At 40.1% G+C, this 19,890-nt stretch overlaps 1 protein-coding gene and 1 non-coding gene across 2 annotated transcripts in view; one reads left to right on the top strand and one right to left on the bottom strand.

The window, feature by feature from the left end:
* Window positions 1-19,890, bottom strand: part of LOC146657803 (transmembrane protein 132C) — a 296,469-nt gene that overhangs the window by 194,198 nt on the left and 82,381 nt on the right. The window contains exons 2-3 of the mRNA XM_085426136.1: window positions 3,822-4,240; window positions 2,367-2,944 (exon numbers count right to left, since the gene is read on the bottom strand). Of these exons, the coding sequence (XP_085282262.1) occupies window positions 2,367-2,944; window positions 3,822-4,240 (997 nt within the window). The remainder of the gene's footprint in view (window positions 1-2,366; window positions 2,945-3,821; window positions 4,241-19,890) is intronic.
* On the top strand, window positions 18,866-18,973 carry LOC146657805 (U6 spliceosomal RNA). Its single transcript, XR_014914232.1, has one exon. It is a non-coding gene; the product is annotated as a U6 spliceosomal RNA (small nuclear RNA).

Genomic DNA, 19,890 nt, shown 5'->3' with positions numbered 1-19,890 from the left:
ATGGTTGTCTGTCCCTGTGTGTTGGCCCTGCGACAGACTGGCGACCTGTCCAGGGTGTACCCCACCTCTCGCCCTATGACAGCTGGGATAGGCTCCAGCGCCCCCCACAACCCTGAAAAGGATAAGCGGAAGCGAATGGATGGATGGATGGATCTTAATGCATTTTTCACTGATTTTCTATCTCTCTCTTCAACTATCGGTCCTAACCCTGGTCTTTACCTTAGCCATAACCTTTATCTGGTGTCATTTGATGCTGTCAAATGACATGTGAAAAGGTTAGGGTTAGCATGCATCTCAGGGTTAGGATATTGATGGCATGGATAATGCATAACAATAAGGTGCACAATGATTTGGGATGCCATTTCATGACACCAAACTGCCAATACCAACTGCCAGTTAATTTAGTTAAAATAAATAATATTTGGGGGCTGACCATTCATTTTGACTAGAATCAGACGGTAACAGTAAAGTGTTTCATAAACAGTTCTGTCATTACCAGCTTTGCAAGCTGTTATTGTTGAGCCAACTAGGCAGGGCTTTTATGTCCCTTAGTTAATGCATAAAACCCCAGTAACACAACTCTGTGTCCTGCCTCCTTATGGTGACTCTGAATGTGTATAACCAGTGTTTTACCGACTCCCCTGCTAGCCTTGTTGCAACTGTTCATGTGGTGCAAATTACTCAATTGTGTATGCCAACCATTCCAAAATATCTCTTAATAGCGTAAGTAAACAACAATAAACTTTGGTGGCGGTTAAAGATGAACTATCACATTAAGTGTAAATTGATGGTAAAAGGATTTTGACTTGCTTAATATCAATCTCAATTTTGACTGTCTGTGGTAGTAAATATGTCCCTTGATTACATAAATCAGTTTACTTAACATAAATGGTCCAAATGTGCAGTACAAAAAAAAAAGGAATTAGGCATCAAGTTAGATCACCTGCTGGAAGTATATATATATATAATCAGTTAGTCTGGCTGTCTTAAACATGGCAGTTCCCAAGCCCGAGTTATGTCCAACTGCACACATGTAAGAATAAAGGTTCTTCTGGCTGTTCACTCGTCTCCCAAGACTCTCCACTGCAGCTGGAACCACATTTTTGATTTAACACAGATTCTTTTTTGGAAGCTTGGGACTAACACTAAGAGTACGATACCTTATGACCCACTGAGGGCACGTTTATGTCTTGTTCTGATTTTGAACTGAGGATTTTTGCATACAAATGCAAATGTGCAAACCACGCCGTGCAGACATTATTGCACCATGTGAAAGTACAGCAGATAATTGTCCAGTGAATTTGCAACGAGTAAATGGATGTCACACATGTTGCCTCCTGAAAGCTCTACTCAGGCAGCAGCCCTGTCTAAAGCAAACCGATTGTTTCCAGTTGTAGGATTCTGAGGCTGACTATCTCTTGCTATGTGTTACATGTGAGAAAACACAACTACAAATGTTTGACTATCCTGATATTCTCCTGATACATGAGTGGAAACAGCTCAAGACACCTTACTTACCAGAAAATATCTTGAGGCAACACATCGTTTGGAAATGTGCATCAGCTAAAGCTGTTCCAAGTACTTTTTGCTGTCCAGCCTTCACTAGCTAAATCAAATGAAATCCTTTGAAAATGTTAAAACACAGTAAGCCAGGCCTAATGTGACAAAGGGAGTCATAACATGGTTCACAAAGCTCCCCAAAATATCCTGAATTGTTTTAACCCTCGTAGGAGTACAATTTTATGGTAATACTACAGCAAGCCACATCAATGTGTGTTGGGATGTACATTAAATAGAATGATAAATTTGCACATCTATCATTTGTCAAACTGAAATCCCTAAAGACAGTGAAATGATGAGGCAGAGACTGAATGCAGATCTCCATAATAGCTCAAGATCAGGGGTTATAAACGTTATGTCACCAGAAAAGATTTTATTCCCCCTACAAACAGCCACCTGAAAACATCCTGCTGCTTATGTCAGAACAAACGTAATGTAGCTGACCTTGCATGACTTTTTTTTTTACCTTTTATTATACTTGTCTCTCTTCCCAACCTTAAGTCCCTCAGTGTTACCCTTTCCCTTTCCTGCTTTTCATTTTCAGTGTTTTCTTTCCTCCTTGGCTCACACATGAATATTCATGAAGTTGTTATTTGCATTGCTGGCTCCTGAAAGAGGCTGAGTACACAAAGGTGACAGCCATCAACCTCGGGAGGCGGCGGTGTTGAAAGAAGAGAGAGAGCGGATGGGAAGGAAAGAAATAAGTGAAGATGACAGAAAAAGAACCAGAGTGAAACTGAAATGCATATCAGAATGACAAATAAAAACGAAGCCAGACGATAAAGTGAAAGTGTATGCATTCCCACCTCAATGTAAACTGTTCCGTATTTGAAGTTGTCTTCATGTAGATGGCAAAAGCCACTGTTCTGCCAAGCCGAACAGGACTGGGAGGCTCCAAAACTTCCACATTGTCATCTAATTGTAGTCTTTCTCCTTTGGCAGAAACAGGGCCCATGCTCATTGCAACAGAACCAACTTTCAGCATGTCTTGAAGACCTTCATCCACTAGGGTGCTCCACTGCCCCCCAAGGCCCATAGCCAGACCACCATGTGGCCCAGGGTTTGCACTTGGAGCTTTCCATGGCTCATTAACAGTGGAGGGACACTCTTGACCAGCACCTTCCACTGGTATAATTGAGTAATACACATCCACTGATGGTAGCGCCACTTCAGGAGGTCTCTTTCTCACTTGTGGTGGTGTAAACCAAGCTGGGGGAATCTCCAGACGGACAACACAGATACCAGATGGTCCCATGAGTCGGCAGCCTGCCGAGGGTGCTGCTTCACTAGTGTCACGGATGGCCAAGGCCCTGATGCATGGGAGGAGGGATGATGGAGGTGGTTCAGGCTCATCCCAACGCCGCCCTACCAGGTAAAATAATACCTGAAGAAGAAACAAAAGCCTATAATGTCATAATGGAAAAATCTGGACAGCTAGTAAGACGCAATCAAAGACTATAAGTTATCTGTCTCTCTGTTTTATAAAACCATTTTCTTCCCTGTCATTTACAGATCTCAGATATTCGTCTATTCATTAAAGCTGGGCAACTTAATGTTTTTATGTTGTATAAGCACTGGACCAAATTACTGTGTGTAAAGGGTATTTCTCCTGGTGATAAAGTGATAAAGAATTATCACCTGACTCTGCAGCCTCTTAGCTTTACAGCTCATTGGTTTAATTTTCTGAACCACAGCTTTATTGTTTTGGCTTACTCTCACTGCTCTTACATTTCCCTGCTGTATGGCACAAAAAATGGGCAACTAGCCTATGAACATAATGGAGTATTTAGCTGCTACAGAACTGTACTGTTTCCTTTCAGAATTTGAGGAAACCATAACAGAGAGGACAGAAATTGAATATGGGAGCTTCTCCAATCAGATGGATATAAATATGATAAATACTAATATCCTTCCTTTCTCCCAGATATGCAAACATGTGTTTGCTGAGATGCTTTCTAGTTCAACTTTACTCCCTACCACCCCTAGTGGCCAAAAAAATTGAAGCAGGTTTAACAGGATAAAAAAAAAAACATGTCTCTAAGAGCAGGTGCATTTACATTGTTTTCATTGAGTAATAAATTGAATCAATTTTTAAGTATTAAATAAAGCTGAATGCAAGCACATACAGGTAAATAAATTACCAAATGATGTAACTAGTGCTTCTTGATTCTTGAATGGGTAAGTGTATTGTATGTGAAGCCTCAAAGTTAAGTCAGTATATGTTTGAAAAAACATATAAACAATATAAAACAATACAATACCTGTATCCAGGGCCTTGTTGATCCCACTTTAGGCACAACTACCTGACCTTTGACCTTCCAGTTCAACGTCACACGGTTTGTTGAAAGGAGCAGGTGTGGTGGTGGACCTTGAAGCAATTCCACAGGGATTGGCTGCTCAGTGCTCAGATTTCCATAACTGCAGTTTACACTTGGCAGAGAGTGTGGGGCAGAAATGCCTGGTTCTAGCTGGTGGAGAAAGAATGGCTCAGTCCGTGATGATAGGCTGCCATTTCGCATAACCTCCTGATTGGCTTCTCGCAGGAAGAAGGCGGAATCAGCACCACTTAGTTGGCATTGGACAGGGAGGTAGGTGGGAAGAGAGGAGGAGAAGTGGGACTGGGAGATGTCCGGCCCTCCGCCTGGTCCACCGCCTGCTGCTACTGAGGGGCTGTCAGACACTGATGAGAGATGGGTGATAAATGAGGAAAATGAGAAATAAGGAGAAAAAAGCATAAGAGAAAAAGGATGGAGACAAGAAAAATGAAAAGAAAATAATTAACAACATTAGAATTATAAAAACACTCCTTTCATTAAACAAATATCTAATGTTTACTGTTTACAGCCTCAGTTTTTACAGAAATCCAAAGCAGCTAATCATCTGCCAACATAAATTCAAGTATTTAAATGCAAGGCTGACTGGGCTGTGTTATCTATTCATTTTTACATATACTGATATAAACATATGCACACATCAATTAGCTTTTCTAAATAAATCATACGTGTTAAAAACCACCAACACAGATCAAAATACACTGTATTTCTCTATAGTTTCTTTACAAGGCAAAATATGTGCGAACACATTAGCTCACAGTTTTATATATTAGTGTTAGACTGAGCATCACAGGTTACATTAATGCATCGCTGTTTTTCATCCCTATTCTAAAGGCCTTACACAGGCATATATCAAAAATGACATATTGCTCCTTTGCAGTTTATTTCCATATATTTACATTCAATTTTTATCCATCTTCCAGCATATTTGCCAGACATTTCATAAACATTGGGAGTTTGTAGCCTCAGATTACTGTGGTTTTGATGCAGTATCTCAGTTCCAAAGAGAGCAAGGAATTCTGATGAAAGCACTGTTGGGAATGCACTGAAGCACAGAATTGATCACTTACTGTAACCTGTTTAATTGTGAAGCTAAATGCCCCCACCATAAATATTTCATTATGTTACAGCTTAGTAAAGTCAAGGAAGAGAATGGTTCTTTTTTTAAGCTAGCTTTGGTCTTCGGTTACAGTACCATAAATGTTGCCAGAGATTCAGATGTATGCACGTAATGCCCTGGAAACTTATTTTGGTAAACACCTGCTTACCAGCTGCTTACTACAAAAGAACTTTTTCACCAAATGTTAAAATAGTTTTGCTTATACTGTACAGGGTATTTCAAAATATTTTAATTTCACTATATTCTGTGATTCTTATTATTTATTTCTGGTGTAAAGTGGATATTGCACACTTTAAGAAAGGTGCCTCCTTCTTTCCATCAATTCGGATTTAGCAGGATTGAGTAGGGTGACAGCAGTGTGTTTTATTGTCTGTTTAAGCTAAGCTTTGGCAGGTTAGCAATATATGTAAAATAAAAGTTACGTTTGATTTGCTATCAATATATACTAATGTTTATCCATTTTTAAAAGATAATTTAAAAAAAAAATTTGAACCTACTTACGAAAGTTTTATGCCTATAGTGCAGTGTTTTTGTAGTGATGGCAGGTCCTGATGATAACAATAAGCATACTGTGGAAACTATCATGAATGAATAACCTACAAGGCAACCTACTATGGTAAAAACACCAAAAAAAGAATAAATTATTACATTTCCCTATACACACGTACAAAAAAACAAAAAAAACCCACACACAGATGGATTTCCATTGAACCCAAGCTGGCATAAACAAAAGACACACATAATGCATTTGGTGTGTGTGGAAATGTGTGTGCATTTTGTGTCCTAGGGAAGCGAAGTGTGAAAATATAATGAGGGTGGGACAGCGTAGCGCTGTCTGGGGCAAGTCATACCGAGGCGACTACACAGAAAAAATAATAGCACAGAAATAAAGTGATACCTCAGTGAAACATGAATAAGCAGGCTGGTTTGGTTATGGTGCGTGGGCACATAGGGAACAGTTTAAAGGGAGAGAGACAAGCAGAGGGAAAAGAGAACAGTAAGAGAGCAATAGAATAAAGGGAAGAAGACTGAAGTAGAGGAAGACGACTAAACACAAGAAAAGAGAAAAATAAAAAAATGATAAAGACAAAAACTGAAACATTTCTGGAAAAATGAGCAGACAAAGCATTTGACTGATTGAAGATGCTAATATGCTTTACATTACACTTCACCACAAAATCTTGTATCAGGTCAGTTTAGAACAGATGGATACTTTTCTGTATCACTAAAGCTTTGGAGTGAAGCTTAATATGGCTGCTACCAAATTAAAATCTGTAGAGAAAAATAATTCTAAAACTATAACTTTTTCTCAAATTCATAATGGTTATGACTTTGTATTACTGTACAATCTCAAACTGAAGTTCTGTCCCTAAAAATCTACCCTCTATTGGTTACTCTCTTTATTCTTCATCTGATGATGGTGCCATGTTTTCTCACTGTGCCTCCAGCGTTTCCTCCCTTCAGGCATGTGGAATTAATTGTGGATTGAATAGTGGGTAAGACTGGAAATTGTTATTAATATGCAAGTCAGGTAGATGACTGGATAAAATTAAAAACAAATAGATATAATTATATATAAAATTAACTTAGCAAAGTAACATAAGGAATGTAAAGCAACAAAGCAGTAAAATCTGCAAACTGATTATTTTGTTGATGTAACAGTGCTTCTTGGCAATGAATATTATACTACTGAAAAGTCTGTTTACAGTGGGGCAAAAAAGTATTTAGTCAGCCACCGATTGTGCAAGTTCCCCCACTTAAAATGATGACAGAGGTCAGTAATTTGCACCAGAGGTACACTTCAACTGTGAGAGACAGAATGTGAAAAAAAATCCATGAATTCACATGGTAGGATTTGTAAAGAATTTATTCGTAAATTAGGGTGGAAAATAAGTATTTGGTCACCTCAAACAAGGAAAATCTCTGGCTCTCACAGACCTGTAACGTCTTTTGTAAGAAGCTTTTCTGTCCCCCACTCGTTACCTGTATGAATGGCACCTGTTTGAACTCATCATCTGTATAAAAGACACCTGTCCACAGCCTCAAACAGTCAGACTCCAAACTCCGCCATGGCCAAGACCAAAGAGCTTTCGAAGGACACCAGGAAAAGTATTGTAGACCTGCACCAGACTGGGAAGAGTGAATCTACAATAGGCAAGCAGCTTGGTGTGAAAAAATCAACTGTGGGAGCAATCATCAGAAAATGAAAGACATACAAGACCACTGATAATCTCCCTCGATCTGGGGCTCCACGCAAGATCTCATCCCGTGGGGTCAAAATGATCATGAGAACGGTGAGCAAAGATCCCAGAACCACACGGGGGGACCTGGTGAATGACCTGCAGAGAGCCGGGACCAAAGTAACAAAGGTCACCATCAGTAACACACTACAACACCAGGGAATCAAATCCCGCAGTGCCAGACGTGTTCCGCTGCTGAAGCCAGTGCATGTCCAGGCCCGTCTGAAGTTTGCCAGAGAGCACATGGATGATACAGCAGAGGATTGGGAGAATGTCATGTGGTCAGATGAAACCAAAGTAAAACTTTTTGGTATAAACTCAACTCGTCGTGTTTGGAGGAAGAAGAATACTGAGTTGCATCCCAAGAACACCATACCTACTGTGAAGCATGGGGGTGGAAACATCATGCTATGGGTCTGTTTTTCTGCCAAGGGGACAGGACGACTGATCCGTGTTAAGGACAGAATGAATGGGGCCATGTATCGTGAGATTTTGAGCCAAAACCTCCTTCCATCAGTGAGAACTGGGTCTTCCAACATGACAATGATCCAAAACACACCGCCCGGGCAACAAAGGAGTGGCTCCGTAAGAAGCATTTGAAAGTCCTGGAGTGGCCTAGCCAGTCTCCAGACCTCAACCCCATAGAAAATCTGTGGCGGGAGTTGGAAGTCCGTGTTGCTCGGCGACAGCCCCAAAACATCACTGCTCTCGAGAAGATCTGCATGGAGGAATGGGCCAAAATACCAGCTACTGTGTGTGCAAACCTGGTAAAGACCTATAGTAAACGTTTGACCTCTGTTATTGCCAACAAAGGTTATGTTACAAAGTATTGAGTTGTATTTTTGTTATTGACCAAATACTTATTTTCCACCCTGATTTACGAATAAATTCTTTACAAATCCTACCATGTGGATTCATGGATTTTTTTTTTCACATTCTGTCTCTCACAGTTGAAGTGTACCTCTGGTGCAAATTACTGACCTCTGTCATCATTTTAAGTGGGGGAACTTGCACAATCGGTGGCTGACTAAATACTTTTTTGCCCCACTGTATATCCCCTTAAATTTGGAGATGATTCTAAGGCTCACTCCAAATAATGCTGCAACTTCATTTTGCACAATACCAAGTCAGGCAAATGTGGCGTGCTTGTCACCAAGCACCTAATGTCTGATGGTATACTGCCAAGAGGTACTGTTACAACATAAAAATAATCAGCCAAACACAAATTTCTCCACTTTCCTTTGCTTATTTTACAAAATAAAACATAAAATTAAAATATCTATCCATTTTATTCTGCTTATCTGCTGCCGGGTCTTGGGGGCAGCAACATGAGCAGAGAAGCCCAGACTTCCCTTTCCCCGGCCACCTACTCCAGCTTGTCTGGGGGATGCCAATGCATTCACAGGCCAACTGAGAGATATAATCTCTTCAGTATGCCCTGTGTCTGCCCCAGGGCCTCCTCCCACTGGGACATCTATCCCAGTTGGCCTTTCTCTAAAGGAAAGACCAACCACCCTTCCAAAAAAACTCATTTTTGGGGGAAAATGAGTTTATAACCTCTTTCTTTCGGTCACTAACCATAGGTGAGAAGATTGACATCTATGATGGACTGGTACAGTGTCTGCGTCACCACAGCCACAGCACCAATCCATCTGTTGATGTCCCACTCCCATGATCCCCTCACTCATGAATAAGGCCCCAAGATACTTAATCTCTTCTACTTGAGGCAATAACTCATCCCTGACCCTGAAGTTTTAGGCTGAGGACCATGGCCACAGACTTGGAGGTGCTGATTCTCCTTCCTGCTGCTTCACACTCAGCTGTAAAACACTCTAGTGCAAGGTGGAGGCCACCACCTGATGAAGCCAACAGAACCACATCATCTGTGAAAAGCAGATTCCCAAGTGGAAGCCTTCTGCCACTTGACTTCACCTAGAAATTCTGTCCTTAAATATACAAAAATATAAAAATTAAATATATCATACAAATTAGTGGGTACCCAGTTTCTTTTTTTACCTTTTAAAAAACAAAAACAAAAAAAAAAAAAGTCAGATCTTGCACCAATACATTAGGTATCACCAGAGGTTAAAGGTGGGTCTCTTTAGGCTTAAGACTCTTGTTGAGAGTACATTTGCAGTACCATAGATGGTACGTACCTACAGATACGCCTTAGTACCACTAAAGGTACAGTAAAATGCTTTATTTCTTGAGAGTACAGAAGAGTAGCAGAGGTTTCTGGCAGAACTGTTTCAAACGTACATGGAAAGGAGAAAGTCAGAAAACTGCCCTAACCCTGCAAACTTTGTCGAATATAGAACTTTATTGCTTACCCAACACCTTTTTCTTCAATATATTACAAACAATGCAGGAGATTTGACCTATTCAGTCTTGAGTCGTTGGCTGTGTAATGTAAGAGGCTTTTAGAATATGTAAAAATACTTATTTCATTGATCTTCAGTGCTTTGGTTTATTCCATAAAAAATAACCTATGAAGGTGATGTCATATTTATTACTTGATATGAAACTTCATGTAGTATTAGAGATCAACATTATGCCACATTATGCAGATTTATGGCTGCAGCATGGAGATAAGCACTTCATATTTTGATACCTATTATTCTTGGAGGTTGAGAGTCATTGGCGGAAAGAAGCTCCTTTGAAATGTACCTGCAGTTGGTTTTCTGATATAGCTCGAAATAATCATGTCTGGCAGATAGGTCATGTGGTCATATAATCAGTACATTTTCTTAGTAAGCTCCAGGTTTCCTTTTTCTTTATTCTTATTCTATCATTATGAGTACCTTTGAGGTGCATATTGCTGCATGTATGTCGTGTGTGTGTGTGTGTGTGTGTGTGTGTGTGTGTGTGTGTGTGTGTGTGTGTGTGTGTGTGTGTGTGTGTGTGTGTGTGTGTGTCCACAGGACTCTATGAAGCATATGTCCCAATCTAGGAAAGGGACCTTGGACAGGTGATAAACATACGTGCATGCAGAGCGTTTTCATGCAGACAAAAGTTGACCCTTGGATGGAGTCATTAACATCATCAAAATATGAGAAACAAATTGGGGGAAAAAAAGTTCCTTTGCATATTAATGTAATATTGTCCTATTTGCACTGTTGCACTGATCAATGTTTGATTGCAATGTGATTGGTAGCAGCCTTGCACCCCAAAAAACACAGCTTTGGGGGCAATTTAATAAACCCGAGTTACAAATTAAATAAATGCCAAAATACAGGAAATCTATATATTTTTTAAAGATGCATTGCTATAAAAAGGGCTTTCAGTGGAAAGAGACACACCATCAATTGGTGGCGCTATACAACAAGTCAGAGTTGGCCCTCTGTCATCCTTATACTGACATGCTATTGGCTACCTTTAAACCTGGCATGATCCTGATTCCCTGCCATCATTATTTGGCAACCATAAACCACAACAGGAGTCCATACCCACTGTGTCCTGCTGCACAGTTTGTCTTTGTGTGTGTGTGTGTATTTATGAGCACTCGAGTGTGCGTGTTTCATTCATGGGCATGCATGGTTAACTATGCGTATGTGTTTATATGACATTCAGAACTATCCCTGTCCCTTATTCATCTTTGTGCATGCATGATCATGATTAACAAAATGGTCATGAAATATTAGTATAGATCATTCTGTGTCTCTCTGTGTAGAAAACTGGCCAGGGAGAAGGCCAGATGTACAGAGATTTGACAAGGCCCATCTGTGATCCTTCTTCCCCCTCTCAAAATGCCCATCCTGCTCTATTTCCAAGTACAAAGACACAAATTCAGCCAGTAATCAAAACACAGTGAAGCGTGTAGGGCAGGAAAAGCGAGAAAGAAAGAAAGAAAGAAAGAAAGAGAGCAAGAGAAAAGCCAGATGGGTATGAGTGAAAAGGACAGATACCAAGATTTGACAATGTTATCAGCAGTGCCCGATATTGTGTTGGTTAAATATTGAGTCTGATTCTTAAATTTAATTAGAGAGAGGTGCACACATAAACACACACAGGCATACATGCACACAAAGACTATCTTTCATTGTCAGCCTTGTTTAAAAAAGTGCCGGTTACTGTGTGGATGAATGATGAATGTTTAGACAGCTTAGTAAAAGGCTAGAGTGTATATTAAAGTAAATTGTTATACATAAAAATGGAGGGAGAACTTTAATATGAAAACATTTTGAGATGCATAATCCATCTTTATGTATCTGATGTGATTCAGGGTTGCCATTCACTGCCAAAGCAGAATGTGTCAAATTGTTTTAAAATGTTGTTCCTGATTTACTATGGAATGGACTGGACTGGCTTCTACTTACTGACCACTCAAAACACACATTTACAAATTCATTGACTTATTCTACAAGAATGATTCTAAATAACGCTATGTACCCCATAACTGACTGGTAGAAAATTGCCAACATTGCTGTACACATTGAAGGATGTCCGCTTCAGTACCTCTTACATCTCAGTCTGAGGTGTAAAAAGGTGAACACAAATAGACAGCACATCTTCCTGTGGAGCACATCACCAAGTCAGAAAGAGGACTGCCTCGCATACTATGGCCTGTCTGTCAGGTACTCTGTAATCCACGAGATGGCGGATGTGTTTACTGCCATTTCCTGTAGGTTCTCGCTCAGTAGCTGGCTGAATGGTGTTAAATGCACCTGATCTTCACAAAGCAGCTGGTACTACCAAAATAGGAGCATGCTCTCTGCAGCATGTAGATTAATGTGTCATCCATTTACAGATTTGGTCTATTTGTTAACTGGAGATGTTTTCACCTGCAATTTCAAAATAACTCAAACTAGTCTCTCCAGCACCTTAATCAGATGTCATGTGATGGCACCTGGTCAATAGTTGTTAATGGTTCAGTAACACTACAGCAAAACTAGGATGGCAACCTCTTTGTGACTAAGAAAGATCGGTGTTTACCTGGTGATTACACTGATTTTTTTGCCTGCCAATTTGACCCAATTTGACTGCAAGCTGATAGCATTCTGAGTCTATTGCTGTTTTATTGCCATCTTGAACTATCAGAGTCACTTTGGTGGTTGGTTGGTCGCCCCTTTACATGTTCTCCAATCACAGTTTTTCCTGCTTGTGAGCTTATGACTCTCATGAGTGTGACTGTACCGCTGGGGTCTCAGTTTCTAACATGACGTTTTCCAAAACACTGGTATCTTCTCCTGCTTCAGGTTGCAGACAGGATGCAAATGTGAATCACAGACAGACAGCTAGCACAGGCCCTTAGAGCCCCTTGTCCTGATGTAGTTTCTCCAGATGTCTTGCAACCTCACTAGAAGTCAAAGTCAAGTAGGAGGTGGTTTATCACATGTGGGTAAGATCTCTTGGGGGTAAGCAAAAGAGAAAGGTAAATAATGGAAGGTATTGGGGGGTTGTGTGGAACTTAGTGTGTGTGTGATGGAGGAGGCAGCACAGGCCTTTGAACTAAACTTGCTGAAGATATTGTTTAGCTCATTTGCTCTCTCCAGGCTGCCCGTGCTCGTCTCTCTGTCCACTTGAACCCAATGATTTTATTAATTCCACTCCACATACCCTTCATGTTGTTCTGCTAAAGTTTGCCCTCCAGCCTCCACCTGTAGGAGTTTTTGCATTTCCTCCGTTTCACCCTTAGGTCATTCTACACCCTTTTCAGTTCTTTTCTGTCCCCAGACCTTGAGGCTTTTTTCCCCCTTTTTCTTTCTTTTTTATATTAAGTAGTTCTTTCAGGTCACTAGCAATCTGCGGTTTGTTGTTCACAAAACAGCATACAGTGTTAGCTGGTAAGATGGTATTTTCACAGAATGTGATATACACTCTGTGATGCAGCCAGCATCACTTGTGAAATCCGTCAATGCTGCAATTCCCTGATTTAATTGCTTCAATTTTCTATTCTGTAACAACTCTTAGGGTTACAATGTATGATGTAGTAGTAGATGTAGTACTTTGTATTCTCTGGTGGCAAAATTAAAATACTATTGAAAAGCTGATAGGATTCTTGTCTTGTGACCACAGGAGAAAACCATGCTACCCAATTACCGTTACTTGCAATTTCCATTCATGTGTGACAGTCATCAGCCAACTAATTCTGTCAAGTTCCCTCTATGGTCTCAATCTTCTGTTCCTCTTTGCCAGTCTTACCATTGTTGTTATCGTGTGTGTGCTTTTGTCTCTTTTTGTTCTAGACTTAAACAAAAAAGTATACGTTATAAATTTTTAGGCATGGCTAGCAAAGTAGTTGTGATTTTATTAAAACGTTAATATTTCTAATAAAGCAGTTACATATTTTGGAATTGTTAAAATCCACCAAATGTCCAAATTTAAGTGTTTGATAAAAGCATCAAAACATCAGGTTGCTTTTGCTTCATTCAGTGCAGACACAACACGGGAAAGAAAATCTATCATGGTAGAATTTTTTGAAAAGAATGAACTCCATTGATCACACAGATGGCACACTATCTGAGAGAGTGAGACGGAAAGAAATACGGAGACTGAAAGAGCTGCAGACACATACAGCGAGATAAATAGAGATGGTGTGAGTTATGGAAGAAAGGAAGGAAAGAGTGGTTAAGGAGAAGAGATAACAGGGAGAACGAGGATGGAGGGGATGAGAGAGGGATGAGTTTTCTATTTCTGAGCAGCCCATTCATCATGAGCATAGAGTTTATTTTGGTGGTCTCTCTATCTCTTTTTCTCTTGCTGTCTGTCCCTCCTTATACTGTCCTGCGTGATCTCTTATCGCTAGTATTAATGATACTTTTAATCTTCTAGGGGAACTCCATTGGTTGTAATGGTTAATGTAGCTGTAATTGTCATAGGCACAACTGATCGACATGTGAAAAGTTGTAAAAGGTCTTCTGTGGCTGTGGAGAAACAATGGCCAAGAAATAATCTCTGATGATGTCATCAGAATCAGAATACTTTAATAATCCCTAAGGAAATTCTGACTATCTGAACTGGATCTGGAAGACAAACCATATATTATAAAACAGGGCTGTAGTATTAGTTGTAAAAAGCTGTAGAAAGACCCCTCCAAAGCCAAAGGATCTAATAAAACTTTTACTAGTTGGGAATTTGGATCGTCAGTTAACTTCAATAAATTGCCCTTGGGTTTTTGCATCTCTGATGTGCTTTACTAGCATGCACTTTAATTTACTTTTCTTTAAGTATAGAACTAGATTTAAAGGGCTTTTGTTTTTAGTTACTGTTTTGTTTAGGCATCGAAACTCTTGTCGCTTGTCCTGCAGAAAAACAAGATATTATTTCAGGTCAGTTGCCTCACACTTATACAACAGATGATTTTTCTGTTTTTGAAGTTCTCATTTTGAGTGGTTTAAACTATGTCTAAATGTGCTCAATGCCAGACCCAAGTAATGTTAAAAGCTGGAATTTATCCTAATGTGACAAGTTTAGTTATTGGAGTGGACTTCCTTTTCTTATGGCCTGAGAGTCTTTTTGACCTGCAAAGTGTTTAGTGATAATATGTCAAACAGGATTAAGTCTATAGAACTTATGCATTAGGTGTGACTTTCACTTTCTGGCAACTATTGGAGTATCTTAGCAATGCATTTCTGCATTTCTACGGATAAGATTTGTGCAGAGCAAAAGAAACAGTCAGAAGACAGGGATTGATGAGAGGGATAGATGATGAGGTGTAGATGCAATTTATGCTGTCAGGTACCAGATTTGAATCAGCACCTCCAAGTCTGTGGCGATGGTCCTCAGCTGGTAAAGGGTGGAGTGCCCACTCTGGGTCAGGGATGAGTTACTGCCCCAAGAGGAGGAGATTTAGTATCTCGGAGTCTTGTTCACAAGTGAGGGGAGAATGGAGCAGGAGATCAACAGACGGATTGGTGCTGCGGCTGCAGTGATGTGGGTGCTGTACAGGTCTGTTGTGGTGAAGCGAGAGCTGAGGGTTAAAGCGAAGCTCACAGTTTACCGGTTGATCTACACCCCTTTGGGTAGCTTTAGGTAGTGACCAAAAGATTGAGATCACAGATACAAGAAGCAAAAGCGAGTTTTTTTCCAAAGAGTGGCTGGCTTCTCCCTTAGAGATAGGGAAAGGAGTTCAGCCGTCCAGGAGGGGCTCAGAGTAGAGCCCCCTAACCCTGCTCCTCTACATCGAAAGGAGCCAGTTGAGGTGGTTCGGACATCTGACAAGGATGCCTCTTGGGTGTCTCCTGGGTGAGGTGTTCCAGGTATGTCCCACCGGTAGGAGGCCCATCCAGGACATGCTGGAGAGATTCTATCTCTTGGCTGGCCTGGGAACGCCTTGGTGTTCCCCCAGACAAGCTGGAGGAGATGCCCAGGGAGAGCAAGGTCTGGACTTCTCAGCTTAGCCTACTGCCACCACAACCCAGCCCCAGAAAAGTGGAAAAGGAAGGAAGGAAAGATGGATGGATGTCCCAGATCACTCAAAAAGACTAGCCAGCATACACAATATTATTTTTAAAAAATAATATTGCTATATGCAAATGTTTAAATGGAAAGATAATCAATTAAACTATTGTGATAACTTTGAAAGTCATTCATTTTTTTTTAAAGTGCAGGCTGCTGTCCTAACTTGTCCATTTGTAGTTGTACTGATTGTTTTTGCAGGTGTACCCATAGAAACAAACACCTTTAAAACACAATATTGTGGGGTTGTTGGTCAATCAAATGTTTTTGTATTTTGCAGTTTGGATATCTTTCCTTCAAGATGGTCATAGGTGCCCACACCCTCAACATCTGCACATAGTATTAGCCTACCACAGGTAGCAGGCTACCCCAAACACTGTTTTTTACATGAACAAGGTGGTCGTGGATAGAGTCATATTCCTGCCTTGAATTATTGCTTCAGTCCACCCTCTTTTTTATTGTGATTAAGTTACCTTTCAGTTTGTCCTTGCCCGTTGGTGTGTTTGCTGAATTTGTCTACCCCACAATTTTCAAACACACCCATGCACACCACCTGTTGATTGATGTCCCTGTCATAGGATCAGTGGAGTCACATTTCCCCAGGTATGGTCTGACTACTATCTCTTTCCACCACCACTAATCCCTTTCCCTACCCTTCCATCCAACTTGCTTGGATCCAGTAACCCCCTTTCACTTTCTGCCTGCTTCTTTTTTATTTGCTTACTTTTTTTTAATCCTGTATACCTCCCAGCATCACTTTTCTCCTCTCCTCAGTTTGTTTTCATGTTCCTCTGTCTTTGTCATTAGCCCTTTTTATAGACATTCTCACAAGATCCATAGTATAAGATTATAATAGAATTCATCTTGCCAGGCTTTAAGATATGCAGCCAATTCACAGTAACAAAAAAAGTTAGTTTACATAAATAAACAGAAGGTTCAACCAATCGCCTTTACTTTTTTGAAGGGATCTGTCCTTTTCCAAGCTTTTTCCAGGGACTACTTCTCAGATACTTCTGTAAACAATCCAGTATCATGACAAAACGTCGGTCCAACTTGTCCATTTCACACTTTGCCTCTCTGGAGCGCGAAATGGACACGCATGCAGACATTGTAGTAAACTGCAGGACCAACAGACGGAGATATTTTATATCAAGCCAACATTTAAAAAAAAATCATGGGTAAGCATTTAAACAGACATTGCTAACACATTTACATATAAATATATATACTGTATTTATTAGTTTCTAGCGATTAAGAATCCTGGAATGTACTTAATACGTTCCTTGGTCCCTAACGACTTCTTGGATTTAAATATATTATCTCCCCCTGCTGGTACTGAAACTTCAGCATGCGTGTCCATTTTAAGCTTTGGCGTGATATCAGATGGCTGTGAAATAGCCAATACAATGTTTTATGGCCTACTTATGGTCACTGCATTGGTCAAGTCTTATGCACTGATGTCATCATAGCATTTATGTCAGTGGTGAGAGCTTGCCAAACAATATTCTGCAATATTTCCATGAAGTATGTGTCACCACTCAGACAAAACCTCCACATCAGCTCTGGTGTAGGAGGAGAAGTAGCCGAAATCAGAAGCAAAGAAATTGTCCAGGTTTTCTACAAACAAAATTGCATCTTTTCAAGCTGTCATAACATCTCCCTTTGTACAATCTGAAATTCTCTGAGCCTTTGTTTAGTTACATTGAAATAGCAGCAAAAACGGACAACAGTGCTTTCAATGAGACTGCATCACCTTAGCCAGAAATTGAGAGGTGCATAACAAGCTGAAATAACACCAAAACAGGTCCAGCAGTTGTATTGTCACCTTTAGTTTGCACTACCAGGGAGGAAGACAACAGCGGCTATAAAATGGCCTTCAGGTTAGAAAAGAGATAGATAGCAGGAGAAAGACTGATTCTGTCATATGTGGGTTAATCATCATAACATAACCAAGCCTTATTACATTTTTTCTGTTAGCTTTACAACAGGGAATATTATTTTCCAAATACTAATAAGGTACTACTATACATACTACTGTGTGAAGTCTACATGGTGTATGTGGGTGTATTTGACTGTTGTGAAAGCTGTGGTTATCATGGTATCTGCAGTTCTCAGTAGATGACTGGTCAAAGTTGAACTGAAATACAACTTAGCCACCATTCTCTTCCATGTTCATAAAGCATGTTCCACTCTCACTATACTTACACAGTCACCCTTCTCCAATTTCCTTATCAATTTCCTTCACTCTGTACAGCCAGCCTCTCCTTGAGGAGTAAGAGAAACAGGGCGAGATTGAGTGAATGAAAGATTCAGTGAAGGATGGATAAGATGATGGGAAGAGGACTTTGGGAATTGTGAATGTAAATTTTGTGACAGTCATGCCAGAGAATTTATTTTTCTGTGCATGTTTGTGGGTTTTTGCCTGCTTGTGTGAAAGGTGTGGGGGCTGCTGGTTGCAGGTGGGCAGTGGATTGATTTGGGGGTGGTCTATGGGTGGTGTGTGTGTGTGTGTGTGTGTGGCGTGGGGGGGGGGGGGGGGGGGGGTATTCTGTCTTTCACACTGTAAATGTGAGTGTGTGGAATAAGAAGCGGGAAGGTGTGACGAGCAATTTCAAATGGTCACCCTACAACTGAAAAAGAGAAATTGAGGAAAATAAAGAAAGGACCTCTTAGAAAGGAAGTCAGCAGCACCAACGGCAATTGAGGAAAGGCATGTAGGAAATCCAAGACTCATTCTGACTTACATTCCCACACACAAGGTATCGAAACTACCAGATGCTATGTCTGTTAATAAATTATAAATATTATCTAGGAAATACACTGTACATTGGGTCGATGTTTATTGGGCCTATGGACTCCTTATGTGAACAGTATTTTTTTCTAATAAAGTTAATGTGTGCATGTTCTCCAAGTGGGAAGATGGACTGCCATCTTTCCTTCAGGAAAAACTGAAAAACACTTATCAATAACAGGCAGTAAAACAGTAATTCCCAAATACACAGTGGATCAGTGTGCTTTGAACAACCAATTTCATTTCAGATGGGCATTTCTTATTGAACAGTGGCAAGTATTTGTCTGTAGTAGCAGATATAAAAAATTAAAGCAAATGGTTTATTCAACCACAGTGGGAAACCCAGGCTTATTCAAGGATATGGTGTGGTTTAACCACACCGATACACACGCGATACAGCGTACGCGTACGCTGTATCGCGTACGCGCTTGCCGAAGCAAGCGCGTACGCTAAATTGGATACGATACAGAGAAGATTAGCATGGCCCCTGCGCAAGGATGACACGCAAATTCGTGTGGTTTAAAGTTGTCTGAGCTACTGTAATGAGCTTCTAAGACAGGTGGCAGAGATAGCATACGAGCAGATAAATGAACTGTTCATTTTGGTGGTTCTTTTGTTTAGAGATGGCACGATACCACTTTTTTATGTCCGATACCGATACCGATATCATGAATTTGGATATCTGCCGATACCGATATGAATCCGATATAGTGTGTTTTTTAATCAATAAAACTGTTTTTTAATATCTTGCTGCATTTTGTATAAGTTCATAGTCAAGTTTAAATAAACAACAGCACTAAAGCTATTCTGTTATACCTGTGTGTAAAAAGTACACTGCGCCCAAAATATTTCATAGTTCAGCAACACTGATCAATCTAATAAACTTAAACCTGCTCCATCCTTCCTATTCTGGTATTTTAAAGAGTACTTAGCAGAAATATTAAGCAACCTAACTAATAGGGTTGCAAACTACCAGCAAAAAAAAATAAAAAAATAGGGAACCACCCTCCACCCTCCACTTTGTGATGCTTAATCGATGTAATCAACTTTAATTTGATGCAGTGTGAAAAAAAAATGCACAGAAATAAATTATTTTTTCAAGAATAATTAAATAGATTCAACATCTTTCTTCAACAGAATTGCAGACTGCACAGATGGTACTTTCCCAAAGGAAAAAGTACTATAGCTTACTAGGGTATATTAGACTTAACAGTTACTATATACAGTAATGGACTTCTATACATTTTACATCAGATTAAAACTTTGGGTGTAAGATTCAGATAATTATTTATTAAAAGCTAGACATTTTAAATGAGAATAAGAAAGAAAAGTATGTCTTTGTGCCCCCTTTTCCCTGTTAATGCCCTATCGGCCCCCTTGGCTAAACTTTGCTAGATCCGCCCCTGCACAGTTACCAGCCGTCAGCTGCGTAGAAAAAGATCCTGGTGT

Source organism: Rhamphochromis longiceps, linkage group LG12, assembly GCF_057381845.1.
Source record: "Rhamphochromis longiceps isolate RC_006_pf linkage group LG12, R_longiceps_female_GT1.1, whole genome shotgun sequence".
NCBI classification, from domain to species: domain Eukaryota; kingdom Metazoa; phylum Chordata; class Actinopteri; order Cichliformes; family Cichlidae; genus Rhamphochromis; species Rhamphochromis longiceps.
This window is presented reverse-complemented; position numbering and strand designations above follow the sequence as displayed.